Genomic DNA, 15383 nt, shown 5'->3' with positions numbered 1-15383 from the left:
GAACATTTTCTATCTTATAGGGAAAATCTAGAAGTGTTAAAGGAGAAATACAGCCAAAGCTCGTTTGGCTATACTTCTCCTGTGGATCACAGGGGTGCAGTTCATTCTGCACTCCTGTGACCCATTTTCAGCAGACAGCAGGCTGAAGCTGATGTCACATAGCTGGTCCAGGATCAGGAAAGATCATGACCATGTGGTCAGGTTCTGCCCACATGCCTGGATTGGCACTCAGCTCAGGCTCTCAGCAAGCAACAGAGCCTGAACTGGCCGCTCTCACCCTCTCCACTGCCCAGCTCTTCAGTGAGCATGGGGGGACAGAGCAGAGAGTCGATAACTGACAATTACCAGCTCTCTGCTTATGGAGCTGTGAGAACCCAATGATCGGTGGTGCCAATATATCTACCTAGGTAAGTATGATTAAAAAAAGACAAAAACAATCCCATACTTATCTTTTAACTCATTCAACCCTGGAAGGATTTACCCCCTTAATGACGAGGCCAATTTTTACAATACGGCACTGCATCATTTTAACTGATAATTGCACAGTTGTGTGATGTTGTAGTCAGTGCTAAAAAAATGCACCGATCAATGTATAAATGGCACTGGCAGGGAAGGGGTTAACACTAGGGGGGGGCGGACAAGGGGTTAACTGTGTTCCCTGAATGTGTTATAACTGTGTTTGGGCTGGGTTCACTGGGACAACACAGAGATGATTTTCCTGATCCCTAGGAACAGCATATCTCAATGTTGTCCCCTGTCAGAACAGAGATCAGCCTTGTTTACATAGGCAGATCCCCGTTCTGCCTCTCTGTACCACATACACTGGTAACCAGCGGACATTGAGTGCACCCACGCACATATTCACAGTATCTATTACACAAAACAATGTACATATATGTTGTTTCATGCAAAGGATCCACCTTGCCACAGTATATGTGAGGTCTTAAAATGGTTAATTGTGCCTCAATAGTACCCTCAAAAATGTATATTTTATCTTGATTTTCTCCTTAAAAATAGCAGTGCAGTTCTTGGTTTGTGAGGATACTCAAGCACTTTGTGCTTACAACCTCATAGATGTATAGCTGCAAATGTGAAATTCACAGCATTGCTGACTGACTGCTAGTTTCAGGAGATCTTGGTGATTTTACCACTGTGTTGATCACTGTTCTCCGTGCTGGAGGCTCTGAAATGAGGAAGTAAAGCTGTGCTTCTAGCAAGATGGCCACCTCTATACAGAGACTCATTGCAAAACAAAGCATGGTATGTCAATAATGGGGAAAATCAACTGCAGGGAGACCACAGACAATACAGGTGACTGGTGCCCTCTGACTACCTTTTTATGGCCAATATTTCAGTTTGGTCCCTCTTTAACTAATTTTGAGAACAGCATATTTATATATGTGTAGAGAGACATTTTTATTATACTACACACAACTGCTAAGAATAAGGGTTTACAAATGTTAAATTTTATGTGTATTTATCACAATGGAGGTGTTGTGATCAGCCTATAGTGTACGGCTTGCATTTTTCTCATACCCAATAACTTTTGGCGCTGATTGTTTCTTTATTTCATATTGCCTACTGTCACATTCCTCTCAGCATCATTTATGGATGTATTTAAATTTTTAGAACACAGGGAAGTTAGACTGAATGAAGTCTACTCTGACACTCAATCTTCTAACAGTCCAGATGATTTGTCTATCAGTTTTTAGAAGTTGGGTTATATTTTCGAAAAGAAAATTAAAGCATGGTGGGACATTGCATCTTTTGAGCAATGTTCAAAGTGCAAACTAGTTCCCAGAAGATTAAGATGGGTTCTCCCACCTAATGACGGTCTTATTGATGATGAATCCATACTAGAATGGCAAAAATGTTTTTATTAAAAGGAATTGATGGACCTCTTACCAGTGTTTTTAAGTATTTTATATGTGGTTGATTATATTTATGTGAAGAGATGGCCACGGATTTTCATTTCCTCCATTTTTATGTTAGTAATATGATTTGATGGTGCTATAATTTAAGGTGGAGTTTTGCATTTGGCAAATTTGGGGTGTTCGCGGCAAATTCGAAAAGTCACGGAACACCTTGTACAAGTCTATGGGAGAAATCAAAAGTGCTAATTTTAAAGGCTTATATGCAAGTTATTGTCATAAAAAGTGTTTGGGGACCTGGGTCCTGCCCCAGGGGACATGTATCAATGCAAAAAAAACTTTTAAAAACTGATGTTTTTCGGGAGCAGTGATTTTAATAATGCTTAAAGTGAAACAATAAAAGTGTAAAATTCCTTTAAATTTCGTACCTGGGGGGTGTGTATAGTATGCCTGTAAAGGGGCACATGTTTCCCTTGCTTAGAACTGTCCCTGCACAAAGTGTCATTTCTGCAGAAAAAAAAGGAATTTAAAATCACTCGCGGCTATAATGAATTGTCGGCTCCCCTTAATACATAGAACAGTCATTGAAAGTCATTGATAAAAAAAAGCGTGGGGTTCCCCCAAATTCAATTACCAGGCCCTTCAGGTCTGGTATGGATATTATGGGGAACCCTGCATAAAAAAATGGTGTGGTGTTCCCCCTAAAAATCCATACCAGACCATTTATCCGAGCACGCAACCTTGCAGGCCGCAGGAAAAAAGGGGGGATGAGAGAGCGCCCCCCCGAACCGTAGCAGGCCACATGCCCTCAACATTGGGAGGATGCTTTGGGGTCCCTCCCAAAGCACCATGTCCCCATGTTGATGCAGACAAGGGCCTCATCCCCACAACCCTGGCCGGTGGTTGCGGGGGTCTGCAGGAGGGGGGTTAATCAGAATCTGGAAGCCCCCTTTAACAAGGGGACCCCCATATCCCGGCCCCTGTTTGAAATCGTAATGGGGTACAAAAGTACTCCTACCATTTCACAAAGAAACTGTAAAAAATTGTTAAAAAAGACACACACACCATTGCAAAAGTCCATTATTTAAAAATAAAATTGCGATTTGGCACTGTGTCGTTTTAGCTGAAAATTGTGCATTCGTGCAATGTTGTATCCAAACAAAATTGACGTTCTTTTTTTCCCCACAAATAGAGCTTTCTTTTAGTGGTATTCGATCACCTCTGAGGTTTTTATTTTTAAATATATAAAAAAAACTATTTTTTTCCTTAGTTTAGGCCGATATGTATTCTTCTACATATTTTTGGTAAAAAAAAAAAATTGCAAAAAGCGTATATTGATTGGCTTGCACAAAAGTTATAGGGTCTACAAAATAGGGGATAGATTTATGGCATTTTTATTATTAATTTTTTTTTTACTAGTAATGCTTGCGATCTGCGATTTTTATCAGGATTACGACATTATGGCAGACACATCGTACACTTTTGACACTATTTTGGGACCATTGTCATTTATACAGCGATCAGTGCTATAAATAGCCACTAATTACTGTATAAATGACACTGGCAGGGAAGGGGTAAAACTCTAGGGGGCGATCAAAGGGTTAAGTGTGTCCTAGGGAGTGATTCTAACTGTGGGGGGGGGGTGGGCTACCACTGACATGACAGCAATCCCATCTCCCAATGACAGGGAGCAGTAGATCCTTGTCATGTCAGTAGGCAGAAGAGGGAAATGCCTTGTTTACATCTCCCCGTTCTGCCTCTCCATCTCACGATCGTAGGCCATTGGCAAACATCGAGATTGTGGGACCTGCAAGGCAGGAAACTCAAAAGTATATACAGGTACGCCCATTTGCCTGTACGAGCCATTCTGCCGACGTATATGTGTGTGCGGCGGTCGGCAAGTGGTTAATATATGTTCTATCTCGCCAGTCTGTGTCCCCACAGGGTATTGAGCTCGCTAGAGTAGACTGTGACTTCCAGTTCTTGGATTTCCAGTCCTCCTTGCTCTCTAGGGTGACCAGGTATGTATTTAAGCATCTGGGTGACGTGATAGTCCCACCCTCGCTGACGAAGTCCCATAGGACATTATGTGTACGGGGGGACGTACACATACACATACACGTACACGTACACATGCTGTGTGTTTTTTATACTGGTCATATGATCACTACATGTAGCATTATTTTATATTACTGTCACAAGAGCTTTTATATTGTGGATTACTCGAATAAATGAACTTGATGGAGAGCACTTAGATCGTGTTTATTTTATCTACATACTCGCCCTGAAAGATCTGGTTCCATTGCTGCACCGGCCAACCGTCTCCATCCCACTGTGGATACAAGCATATTTGACCTTCTGTTAGCTCAAAGGTCCACCACATCTGGTAAGAATATTGACTTGCTGGTGGAGGGTCTGTCACTCAGAACATTCAGTGGATTGGAATCTTTCTTCCCACAAGGTGTCTTTGTCTTCTACTGGGAATCCATTGGTCCCTTTGTTTATGGACTTACCGTGTTTTATTGTGTTGCACTAATTTTATTTTTTAATATACATTGGAGGTGTTGTGATCAACCTATAGTGTACAGCTTGCATTTTTCTTATACCCAATACCTGTTTGCGCTGATTGTTTGTTTCTTTATTTCGTATTTATTACACTTTCAAAATTGAAAAACATCCTAGTGTCAAAATCAAATGTTTTATTAATGATGTTCCCACAGCCCAGTGTTTATTCAGTTGTTTGATAAAGCAGAGTATATTTCATTTGGCAGAAATATTGTCTGAAAATGTTTGCTTCTGGTGAACTTTCACATTTGTGGATTTAGCTTATGCAACACGACTTGTTGTAAGAGGTCAGCTAATTCCTATTCATCTGAAATGTCGGTGAGAATGGAATGTATCGACTCCAGGAAAGCTTTCTTAAATATTTTGTGACAAAAGGCAGATCATAACAAGATTGTCCTGCAGTGCCATTACTTTTCCCTGCATGCATCTGTTTATGCCAAGCATTAGTTCCCCTTTCTTCATCTGAACCTAAGCGGAAATAAGAAACAAGATCATCATTTCTGCCTGAACAAATGATTTATTGCTCTATGCTGGTTGCTAGCCAAAACATGCACAATGGCAGGCAGAGAAACATCCTGGGATCAGATACTTAAGCACACAAGTTTTATATTCAAACAGTAGTTAAGGTACCTTTGTGATGTATCAAGGAACACCCTGAAAAAGCAATTTTTCAGAGCCAAGAAGTATATATTTTGTGCTCACAGCCTATCTATTGCTACATAAACAGACTACAGCTTTAAGTAGAACAATATATCTTAGTTTGAAAGGTTACCTGTGAACAGTTCCTAAAATTAAAAGGTAACTGATACTTATGTATAGATGTTAGAAGCCCAACATTACCCATTAAGGCAGTATAAAACTTGCACTAAAAAAAAATGTACTATAATTGATCTTTTTCTGAAAATGCTGGTGTTTTTTAACCACTGAGCAGGAGCACAGTGCCATGCATAAAGTTTCCTTTAAGTCTAGTTTACACTTGCTTCAAAACTTGGCTTCCAACACACTTTTTTAAAGCTCTCTGAACACCAGTCAAAGCACCTGTCACTAAATAAATGATTAGCTTATTGCCCGGTTTACACCTTGCTTTTACTTTGCTTCAAAAATTGTACCCCATGTCGCTTTAGTGGTGCTTCAAAGCATCTTCAAAGCCTTCACAGAAGTTTATGATAAAGCTCATTTGAAGCACCTGCAGCTTTTGAGAGGCTTTAATTTAGCTTTAGCTTTGCTTTGTTTTGGGGGTATTGCAGGTATGAGATATCAACACACACAGAGGGCATCTGCCAAGCTTCATTAAACTTTAAAAAGGCACCACCAAAGCATCATCAAAGCACCACCGAAGCATTGCTGAAGGATCGCAGAAGCATCAAAAACACATCAAAAAAGCATGGTGAAGCTGTAGGAGCTTTAATGCGTGTTAAAGTCGAAGCAAGTGTAAATGGGACCTTAAAGAGGCAATGTCACCTTGTCCATGCAGGAACAGGAGAGGAAGTGAAGGAAAATCTCCCAATGGGTCACAGGCAGCAAAAAATAACCTGATACGGGTTTTAACCTTTGGTTACTCTATGTGAAACAATAACAAGTTTGAGTACTTTAGCCAAGAACAAGTAGGTAGACGTTGCCATCTGACTTTTGCTGAAGTGCATATTCATTTCAAGACTGTGACTCAAAGTATAAAAAACAGGCAAAAGGCAAGATTTTTTTTTTTTTTTTTGATTGGCAAATGGTAAATCATCTGTCATTTTTTTTTGCTGTCACTGCTGTCTGTCTCCCAACTGAGGAGATTCCCCCCTTTCTGTCTAGATGACAATGGTCATCAGAACAAAGAAAGTGATGGGAAATCCAAATGTTAGCGTTGTTACCAGAGCAAGAGGTAAGGGCAAAGCTGAACATACGCTAATGGAATTTGACTGATTCTCTGTATGGTCAAAAAATCATTCTGTGCGTGGCCTAGATGCAGGGCCAGATTAAGAACATCATGGGCCTGGTGCTGAGGATTTTGGTGGGGCCTTTTATAAACAATAAATTAATAAAAATGCAAACTATTTTTTGTTATAACAAATTAAATTAAAGAGAGAGAGGGAGGATGAGAGAGAGAGAGAGAAAGGGGATAAAAGAGATGTGAGGGGTAAGGGAGGGAGGATGAGAGAGAGAGGGGGGGTGAGAGAGAGAGGATGCACAAGAGCATGTGTGGGAATGACATCAACGCAGCCTGGCCAAAGCAAGTGACCGAAGGCACAGAACCCAGAAGGAAGACCGGGTGAAGATGGAAATGCCCGGGCCCCGCCGGATTGATCACAGCACAGCACTGGAGGGCTCAGTCTGACAATTTAAGTGTGCCCTAATGTGCTAATATGCTGGGCATACTTGTACATTATGGCATAACATACCCCAGGGCCTCTAAAAAGTAGTACTGTTAGAAAAGTTTACTACCGCTTTAATATCACAGGAGTCTCTCATGGGGCCCCCTACTGACCCTGTGGCCCTTGGGCAGTGCCTAATTGCATAGTTGTCAACATTTCAAAAATATTTTCAGGGACACTTTTTTTTACAAGTGCTATATTTAGAGTAGCTGACACCCCCTATGTTCCTCTATACATCACAATAGTAATTACAAAATGAAATAAGTACTAATAATGGGGCAGAACAAATATGAGGACTGTGAGATTTCCTTTAGTTGAACTGACAAAAGTGCCCATTCTAGAGCTGGTAACATTGAGAATTAGTGATGGCCGAACGGTTCGCCCGGCGGTCGTTTCGCGGCGAATTTCCGACTTTCGCCGTCCGCGGGTTCGAACGCCTTTTTCCGTCGTTCGCCCCGGCGGACTTACGTGTTTAATGTATACAAGAACTTTAACCTTTCGTGACACGTTTATCATGTGTTACAGGACAACCAATTGAGACATGACAGCTCATGGACACTTGGACATTCCCCCTAACCTATAAATACACCCGATCCGGTGGCCATTTTACATTCTTTCTTCTGTCACTGTAGGGAAAGGATCCTGTGTGGAGTAGGGACAGAGAAAACGCTAGCTATTTGGTACACAAAAGTTCTTTTCAGGACTGGTATAGGTGTTAGGTCAGCAGCCTGAGTTTCTTTTGTCAGTTTAGATAAAGGGACAGAGCGCTGTATGCTGCTATTTTAGGGACAGCTCAGCCAGATTAGTCTTTCTTCATCATCATCATCATCATCATCATTAGCTGTTACTATCAGGTCCACAAAAGAGCTGTTCCAGCTAATCGTTCCAGCCTACTCTTTTTTGCCAATTTGTATAGGGACAGGCAGGAAGCAGTGTGTCAGGCAGTGAGGATAATTTTAAAGACTTGCTGTTACTATTAGTTCCACAAAGGTTCTTTTCAGGACTGGTATCAGTGGTACGGTAATAGGCTTGTACACGTATAATATTCTTTCTTCCAAATATAGAAAGAATATTATACTTGACTGCTGCCCTTCTGCTGCAGTCTGCTAATCATTCACAACTCACTTGTTCCACAAAGCTCTTTATCAGGACTGGTAACTTGGTCTGTCTAGGGTGCTACGGTACATAGGCTTGGGTGCGGTACAGTCTGCTGTTCTGTAAGGACCGCTATCGGTCCACAATACATAGGGTTGCCGTGCACTACTGCTGACCGCTGCCCTATACTGCAGCAGTCCTTCATTGGTATAGGGACTGACGTACAGTCTGCTAATCACTAACACACAACCTGCTTGGTCCACAAAAGTTCTTATAAGGACTGGTAACTTGGTATAGGGTGCTACGGTACATAGGCCTGAGTGCGTTACAGTCTGCTGTTCTGTAAGGACCGCTATCGGTCCACAATACATAGGGTTGCCGTGCACTACTGCTGACCGCTGCCCTATACTGCAGCAGTCCTTCAGCGGTATAGGGACTGACGCACAGTCTGCTAAACACTAACACACAACCTGCTTGGTCCACAAAAGTTTTTATAAGGACTGGTAACTTGGTATAGGGTGCTACGGTACATAGGCCTGAGTGCAGTACAGTCTGCTGTTCTGTAAGGACCGCTATCGGTCCACAATACATAGGGTTGCCGTGCACTACTGCTGACCGCTGCCCTATACTGCAGCAGTCCTTCATTGGTATAGGGACTGACGTACAGTCTGCTAATCACTAACACACAACCTGCTTGGTCCACAAAAGTTCTTATAAGGACTGGTAACTTGGTATAGGGTGCTACGGTACATAGGCCTGAGTGCGTTACAGTCTGCTGTTCTGTAAGGACCGCTATCGGTCCACAATACATAGGGTTGCCGTGCACTACTGCTGACCGCTGCCCTATACTGCAGCAGTCCTTCATTGGTATAGGGACTGACGTACAGTCTGCTAATCACTAACACACAACCTGCTTGTTCCACAAAAGTTCTTATAAGGACTGGTAACTTGGTATAGGGTGCTACGGTACATAGGCCTGAGTGCGTTACAGTCTGCTGTTCTGTAAGGACCGCTATCGGTCCACAATACATAGGGTTGCCGTGCACTACTGCTGACCGCTGCCCTATACTGCAGCAGTCCTTCATTGGTATAGGGACTGACGTACAGTCTGCTAATCACTAACACACAACCTGCTTGGTCCACAAAAGTTCTTATAAGGACTGGTAACTTGGTATAGGGTGCTACGGTACATAGGCCTGAGTGCAGTACAGTCTGCTGTTCTGTAAGGACCGCTATCGGTCCACAATACATAGGGTTGCCGTGCACTACTGCTGACCGCTGCCCTATACTGCAGCAGTCCTTCAGCGGTATAGGGACTGACGCACAGTCTGCTAAACACTAACACACAACCTGCTTGGTCCACAAAAGTTTTTATAAGGACTGGTAACTTGGTATAGGGTGCTACGGTACATAGGCCTGAGTGCAGTACAGTCTGCTGTTCTGTAAGGACCGCTATCGGTCCACAATACATAGGGTTGCCGTGCACTACTGCTGACCGCTGCCCTATACTGCAGCAGTCCTTCATTGGTATAGGGACTGACGTACAGTCTGCTAATCACTAACACACAACCTGCTTGTTCCACAAAAGTTCTTATAAGGACTGGTAACTTGGTATAGGGTGCTACGGTACATAGGCTTGAGTGCGGTACAGTCTGCTGTTCTGTAAGGACCGCTATCGGTCCACAATAGATAGGGTTGACGTGCACCACTGCTGACCGCTGCCCTATACTGCAGCAGTCCTTCAGCGGTATAGGGACTGACGCACAGTCTGCTAAACACTAACACACAACCTGCTTGGTCCACAAAAGTTTTTATAAGGACTGGTAACTTGGTATAGGGTGCTACGGTACATAGGCCTGAGTGCGTTACAGTCTGCTGTTCTGTAAGGACCGCTATCGGTCCACAATACATAGGGTTGCCGTGCACTACTGCTGACCGCTGCCCTATACTGCAGCAGTCCTTCATTGGTATAGGGACTGACGTACAGTCTGCTAATCACTAACACACAACCTGCTTGGTCCACAAAAGTTCTTATAAGGACTGGTAACTTGGTATAGGGTGCTACGGTACATAGGCCTGAGTGCGTTACAGTCTGCTGTTCTGTAAGGACCGCTATCGGTCCACAATACATAGGGTTGCCGTGCACTACTGCTGACCGCTGCCCTATACTGCAGCAGTCCTTCAGCGGTATAGGGACTGACGCACAGTCTGCTAAACACTAACACACAACCTGCTTGGTCCACAAAAGTTCTTATAAGGACTGGTAACTTGGTATAGGGTGCTACGGTACATAGGCTTGAGTGCGGTACAGTCTGCTGTTCTGTAAGGACCGCTATCGGTCCACAATAGATAGGGTTGACGTGCACCACTGCTGACCGCTGCCCTATACTGCAGCAGTCCTTCAGCGGTATAGGGACTGACGTACAGTCTGCTAAACACTAATACACAACCTGCTTGGTCCACAAAAGTTCTTATAAGGACTGGTAACTTGGTATAGGGTGCTACGGTACATAGGCTTGAGTGCGGTACAGTCTGCTGTTCTGTAAGGACCGCTATAGGTCCACAATAGATAGGGTTGACGTGCACCACTGCTGACCGCTCACCTATACTGCAGCAGTCCTTCAGCGGTATAGGGACTAAGAGTTTTGTCACAGGGTCATTTAAAAAATGACATGCAGAGGAAGAGGCAGGCCCTTCCGCAGGGGTGGTAGGGGTAGGGCAGGAGCAACAGGCTTGAGCCAAAGTGGGAAGTTGCAGAAGGTGCGTTCAATTACTTTAAAGGATGCACCAGACTTGGTTGAGTGGCTCGCTCAGCCTTACTCTTCTGCACCCTCCTCATCCTCTCGATCTGCACCCTCTTCTTCACTCTCTGCTATGTGCACCCCCAAAGACACTACCACCAACAACACGACCACCACCACCACCACCACATACCTTCCGCTTGAGTCACTGGAATTATTTTCCGATCCATATCAAGAGGACATTTCTGATGCGCAGCCACTCTTGGTATTGGATCAGGAAGAGGAGGTAGCAACAAGCGCTACTCAGCAGTCTGACGCCAGTACCCAGATCAGCCCAAGGAGGAGGTTGGTCCCCGGTGTTGCTGCCTACTCTACTTATAGCGGTGGGGAAGGTGACGTTGATGATGACGTGTCTAGTGATGTCACGTGGGTGCCCACAAGAGAGGAAGAGGAGGGGAGTTCAGAGGGAGATATGGACCAGCAGATAGGGAGGAGAAGCAGCAATGACTTACATTGCACAGCAGGGACAAAGCAGACTGCAAATGTATCAGGAGCGAGTCATCGACCATGTACGGTCACATCTGGCGCTCCCAGGACACCGGCACATGGCTCCGCAGTGTGGGCTTTTTTTAACGTGTCCGCTGCTGACAATAGCGTTGCCATCTGCAATCTTTGCAGTCAACGCGTTAGTCGCGGTAAGCCCAATACTCACCTAGGGACGACCGCCTTAAGAAGGCACATGAGCAGCCATCACCGAGCCCAGTGGGAGCAACGGAACACACAAAGCCACACTGCAGGCTCTCACCGTCCAGCCTCGTCTTCTACTTCTCCTTCTCCTCTCTCCTCACAATTGTCCTCCACTCCACCTTCCATCACGCCAAGCTCACATTTTTCTGCAAAAAGGCAGGCTTCCGTGGGCCTAATGTTTGAGCGTAAAAAAATGATGACGCCGGATAACCCTCTTGCCCAACGGTTGGCGGCTGGCTTGTCAGAACTCATAGCCCGCCAACTACTGCCATATAAACTGGTGGACTCGGAGGCCTTTCGCAAATTTGTGGCCATTGGAACACCACAATGGAAGGTCCCAGGAAGGAAGTATTTCTCAGAGAAGGGCATCCCAGAGCTATATGGCCATGTTCAGCGGCAAGTGAATGTATCTCTGGCACACAGTGTCGGTGCCAAGATACATCTGACCACAGACACGTGGTCTAGCAAACACGGGCAGGGAAGGTATATCAGTTTTACTGCCCACTGGGTGAACCTTCTGACGGCCGTCAAGCATGTAACCCGTGGCACCCGTGTAGATTTGGTTTTACCGCCACGGATTGCATGCAGGCCTGACTCTTCTTCTCCTCCTCCTACTCCATCCTCCTCCCTCTCCTCCTCAGCTGCCTCCTCCTTTTCCGCTGCTAGCGTCTCTTCCACTGCACCGCCCAAGCTCCCCAGAACCTATTCCACATGCCAGGTGAGACGTTGCCATGCCGTGCTGCGTCTGTTGTGCCTGGAAGCAAAGAGCCACACTGGCCCGGCACTCCTTTCAGCTTTGCGTTCACAGGCAGATGAGTGGCTAACACCGCTCAATTTGACAGTTGGTAAAGTGGTGTGTGACAACGGTGCCAATCTGCTTAGCGCATTGAAACAGGGCAAAATCACGCACGTGCCGTGCATGGCACACGTCTTAAACTTGGTCGTGCAGCGATTCCTTGTCAAATACCCTGGGGTCCAGGACATCTTGCGGCAGGCAAGGAAAATCTCGGCCCATTTCAGAAGATCTTACACGGCCATGGCTCGCCTTGCTGACATTCAGCGGCGACACCATCTGCCGGTCAGACGTCTTATTTGCGATTGCCCGACGCGATGGAACTCAACCTTCTATATGCTTGATAGGCTGCTCCAGCAGAAACGTGCAGTTAACGTCTACCTGTATGAACTCTGCGAAAGAAACGGTTCTGGGGAGCTGGGTTTTTTTTCACCGCGCCAGTGGCTGCTCATGCGCGACACATGCAGACTTCTGCGGCCATTTGAGGAGATCACCAAACTGGTCAGTCGCAGCCATGGCGCCATCAGTGACATGGTACCTTATGCCTTCTTTCTGGAGCGTGCATTGCGTCGTGTCATTGATCAGGCTGTGGAGGAGCAGGAGCGGGAAGATGAGGAAGTCGCAATGCTGGATGAATTCCCAGGGGGGGCTACTCTATCTGAGACAAGTCAACAACAGGAGTCTGATGAGGAGTCAGAGGAGGATGGTGCCGGGGCGGATGAGCAGGAGCAAGAAGAGCATGCTTTAAACCTTTCTGGGATCCCTGTTGTGCGAGGATGGGGAGAGGAGAATGAAGAGGACGACATTATCCTGGATGATGAGCAGGAGCCAGGCCACCACACCGCTTCCACTTTAGTGCAAATGGGGGCCTTCATGCTCCAGTGTTTTAATAGGGACCCCCGTATAAAAAGCATGAGGGTCAAGGACCAGTACTGGGTGGCAACGTACTTAGACCCCCGGTACAAACACAAAATGGCGGAAATGTTACCGCCGTCGCAGAGGGCTGTCAGAATGCAGCACTTCCAGGCCTTGCTTCGAGAAATGCTGCATTCTGCTTTTGCGTGCGCTGGCAGAGGAGCAATTCCCACTCCCAGAGAAGGATTTGCGGGTACCAATCCAACAGCGCCTGCAAGAAGAGGCCGGTTTGAAGATGTGTTGGTGACTTCGGATATGAGGTCATTCTTTCAGCCGACCCATCGACAGGTGTCATCCGGATCCAGCATCAGGGAACGCCTAGACCGTCAGGTGTCCGACTACATTGGGTTAACGGCCGATGTGGACGCTCTGAGGAGTGATGAACCCCTAGACTACTGGGTGGGCAGGCTTGACCTCTGGCCAGAGCTTGCCCAATTTGCAATCGAACTGTTGGCTTGCCCCTCATCCAGTGTCCTGTCCGAAAGGACGTTCAGCGCAGCAGGGGGGATTGTGACCGATAAGCGTACTCGCCTAGCTCACCACAGTGTTAACTACCTCACATTTCTAAAAATGAATGAGGCATGGATCTCGGAGGAATTCAACACATGTGATCAGTAGACCATGTATATGTCTATAAACAATTTTTGGAATCAAGCACACAGACCTTCTTAATTCATTTGGCTCACTTCCCTGACCCAAAAAAGCACACCGTACTATATGCCCCTACCCTCCTCTTTGAAGAGGTTGAGCGGTGTCATATTTCTACTGGGGCTGCTTATTATGAGGGGTTCCCACCATCCCTGTGCTGTGCTGACTTCCTCCTGGGTGTTCTTATTATGAGGGGCTCCCACCATCCCTGTGCTGTGCTGACTTCCTCCTGGGGGTTCTTATTATGAGGGGATCACACCATCCCTGTGCTGTGCTGACTTCCTCCTGGGGCTGCTTACGGTGCTGCTGTCAGCGCTGTATGTCACGGAGCTGCTGTCAGCGCTGTATGTCACGGAGCTGCTGTCAGCGCTGTATGTCACGGAGCTGCTGTCAGCGCTGTATGTCACGGAGCTGCTGTCAGCGCTGTATGTCACGGAGCTGCTGTCAGCGCTGTATGTCACGGAGCTGCTGTCAGCGCTGTATGTCACGGTGCTGATGTCAGTGCTCTGTATTACGGTGCTGCTGTCAGTGCTCTGTATCTCCTGCACCCTCTTGTTTGCCTACCCTGGTCCCTGACCTTCCCTCTCCTCCATTGCCTTCATTAGCTCCATAGTCCTGAATTGTCAGAACAATTTCCCAAATAAAAAAAAAATGCTTGTAGTTATCGATCCCAAATTCACCTCATACATGTATTATGCTATTGTCCAGGTGGTGGGACTACGTGCTACCCCCTAATAATTACCCCGTGGCCGCAAATTCGACCTAAAGGTTTGCGAAATTCGCCTCCCATTGAAGTCAATGGAGCCCGCGGCGAACGGTCGTTTTCGCGAACGTTTGTGTCCGTTCGCGTTTCGCGTTCGCGAAACGTCCCGTCGGAAGTTCGTCCATCACTATTGAGAATATTCAGTATAATTTTAAAGAACAGTTTTTGTGGGTAAGAGGCATATGGGAGGAGTATGGATGGAATAAAAGTGGGAAGTATGTGCAGGTGAGGGAGAGGAATGTGGAGGGTCTAACAGTGGGCACTATGTACATGAGAGGAGTGCAGAGGGTATGGCAGAAGGCACTATGTACAGGAGAGGAGTGTGAAGGGTATGACAGTGGGCAGTATGCACAGCAGAGGAGTGTAGAGGGTATGACATTGGGCACTATGTATAAGAGAAGAGTGTGGAGGGTATGACAGTGAGCAATATGTACAGGAGTGTTGAGGGTATGACAGTGGGCACTATGTACAGGAGAGAAGTGTGGAGAGTAGGACAGTAAGCAGTAATTACAGGAAAGGAGTGTGGAGGGAGGGTAAGACGGTGGGCACTATGTATAGGAGAGGAGTATGGAGGGTATGACAGTGAGTAGTATGTACAGGAGAGGAGTGTGGAGGGTATGACAGGGGGCACTATGTATAGGAGTTAAGTGTTGGAGGTATGACAGTGGGCACTATGTATAGGGGAGGAGTGTGGAGGGTATGACAGTGAGTAGTATGTACAGGAGAGGAGTGTGGAGGGTATGACAGTGGGCACTATGTACAGGAGAGAAGTGTATGACAGCGGGCACTATGTACAAGAGAGGAGTGTGTAGGATATGACAGCGGGTGTTATGTATAGGAGAGAAGTGTGGAGGGTATGACAGTGAGCAGTATGTACAGGAGAGA

The 15383-nt window shown here is 46.0% G+C and overlaps 1 protein-coding gene across 2 annotated transcripts in view; it reads right to left on the bottom strand.

The window, feature by feature from the left end:
* Positions 1-4550: 4550 nt before the first annotated feature.
* Positions 4551-15383, bottom strand: part of LOC143961848 (solute carrier family 23 member 2-like) — a 282179-nt gene continuing 271346 nt past the window's right edge. For both annotated transcript variants that reach the window (XM_077471183.1, XM_077471182.1), the window contains one exon: positions 4551-4904. In XM_077471183.1, coding sequence (XP_077327309.1) covers positions 4729-4904 — 176 coding nt within the window. In that variant the 3' untranslated portion in view covers positions 4551-4728. The remainder of the gene's footprint in view (positions 4905-15383) is intronic.

Source organism: Lithobates pipiens, unplaced genomic scaffold (assembly GCF_037356315.1).
Source record: "Lithobates pipiens isolate NorthernLeopardFrog02 unplaced genomic scaffold, aLitPip1_a1.2 Scaffold_8, whole genome shotgun sequence".
NCBI lineage: Eukaryota > Metazoa > Chordata > Amphibia > Anura > Ranidae > Lithobates > Lithobates pipiens.
Note: the sequence above shows the minus strand (reverse complement) of the source record. Positions and strands in the feature narration are given on the sequence as shown.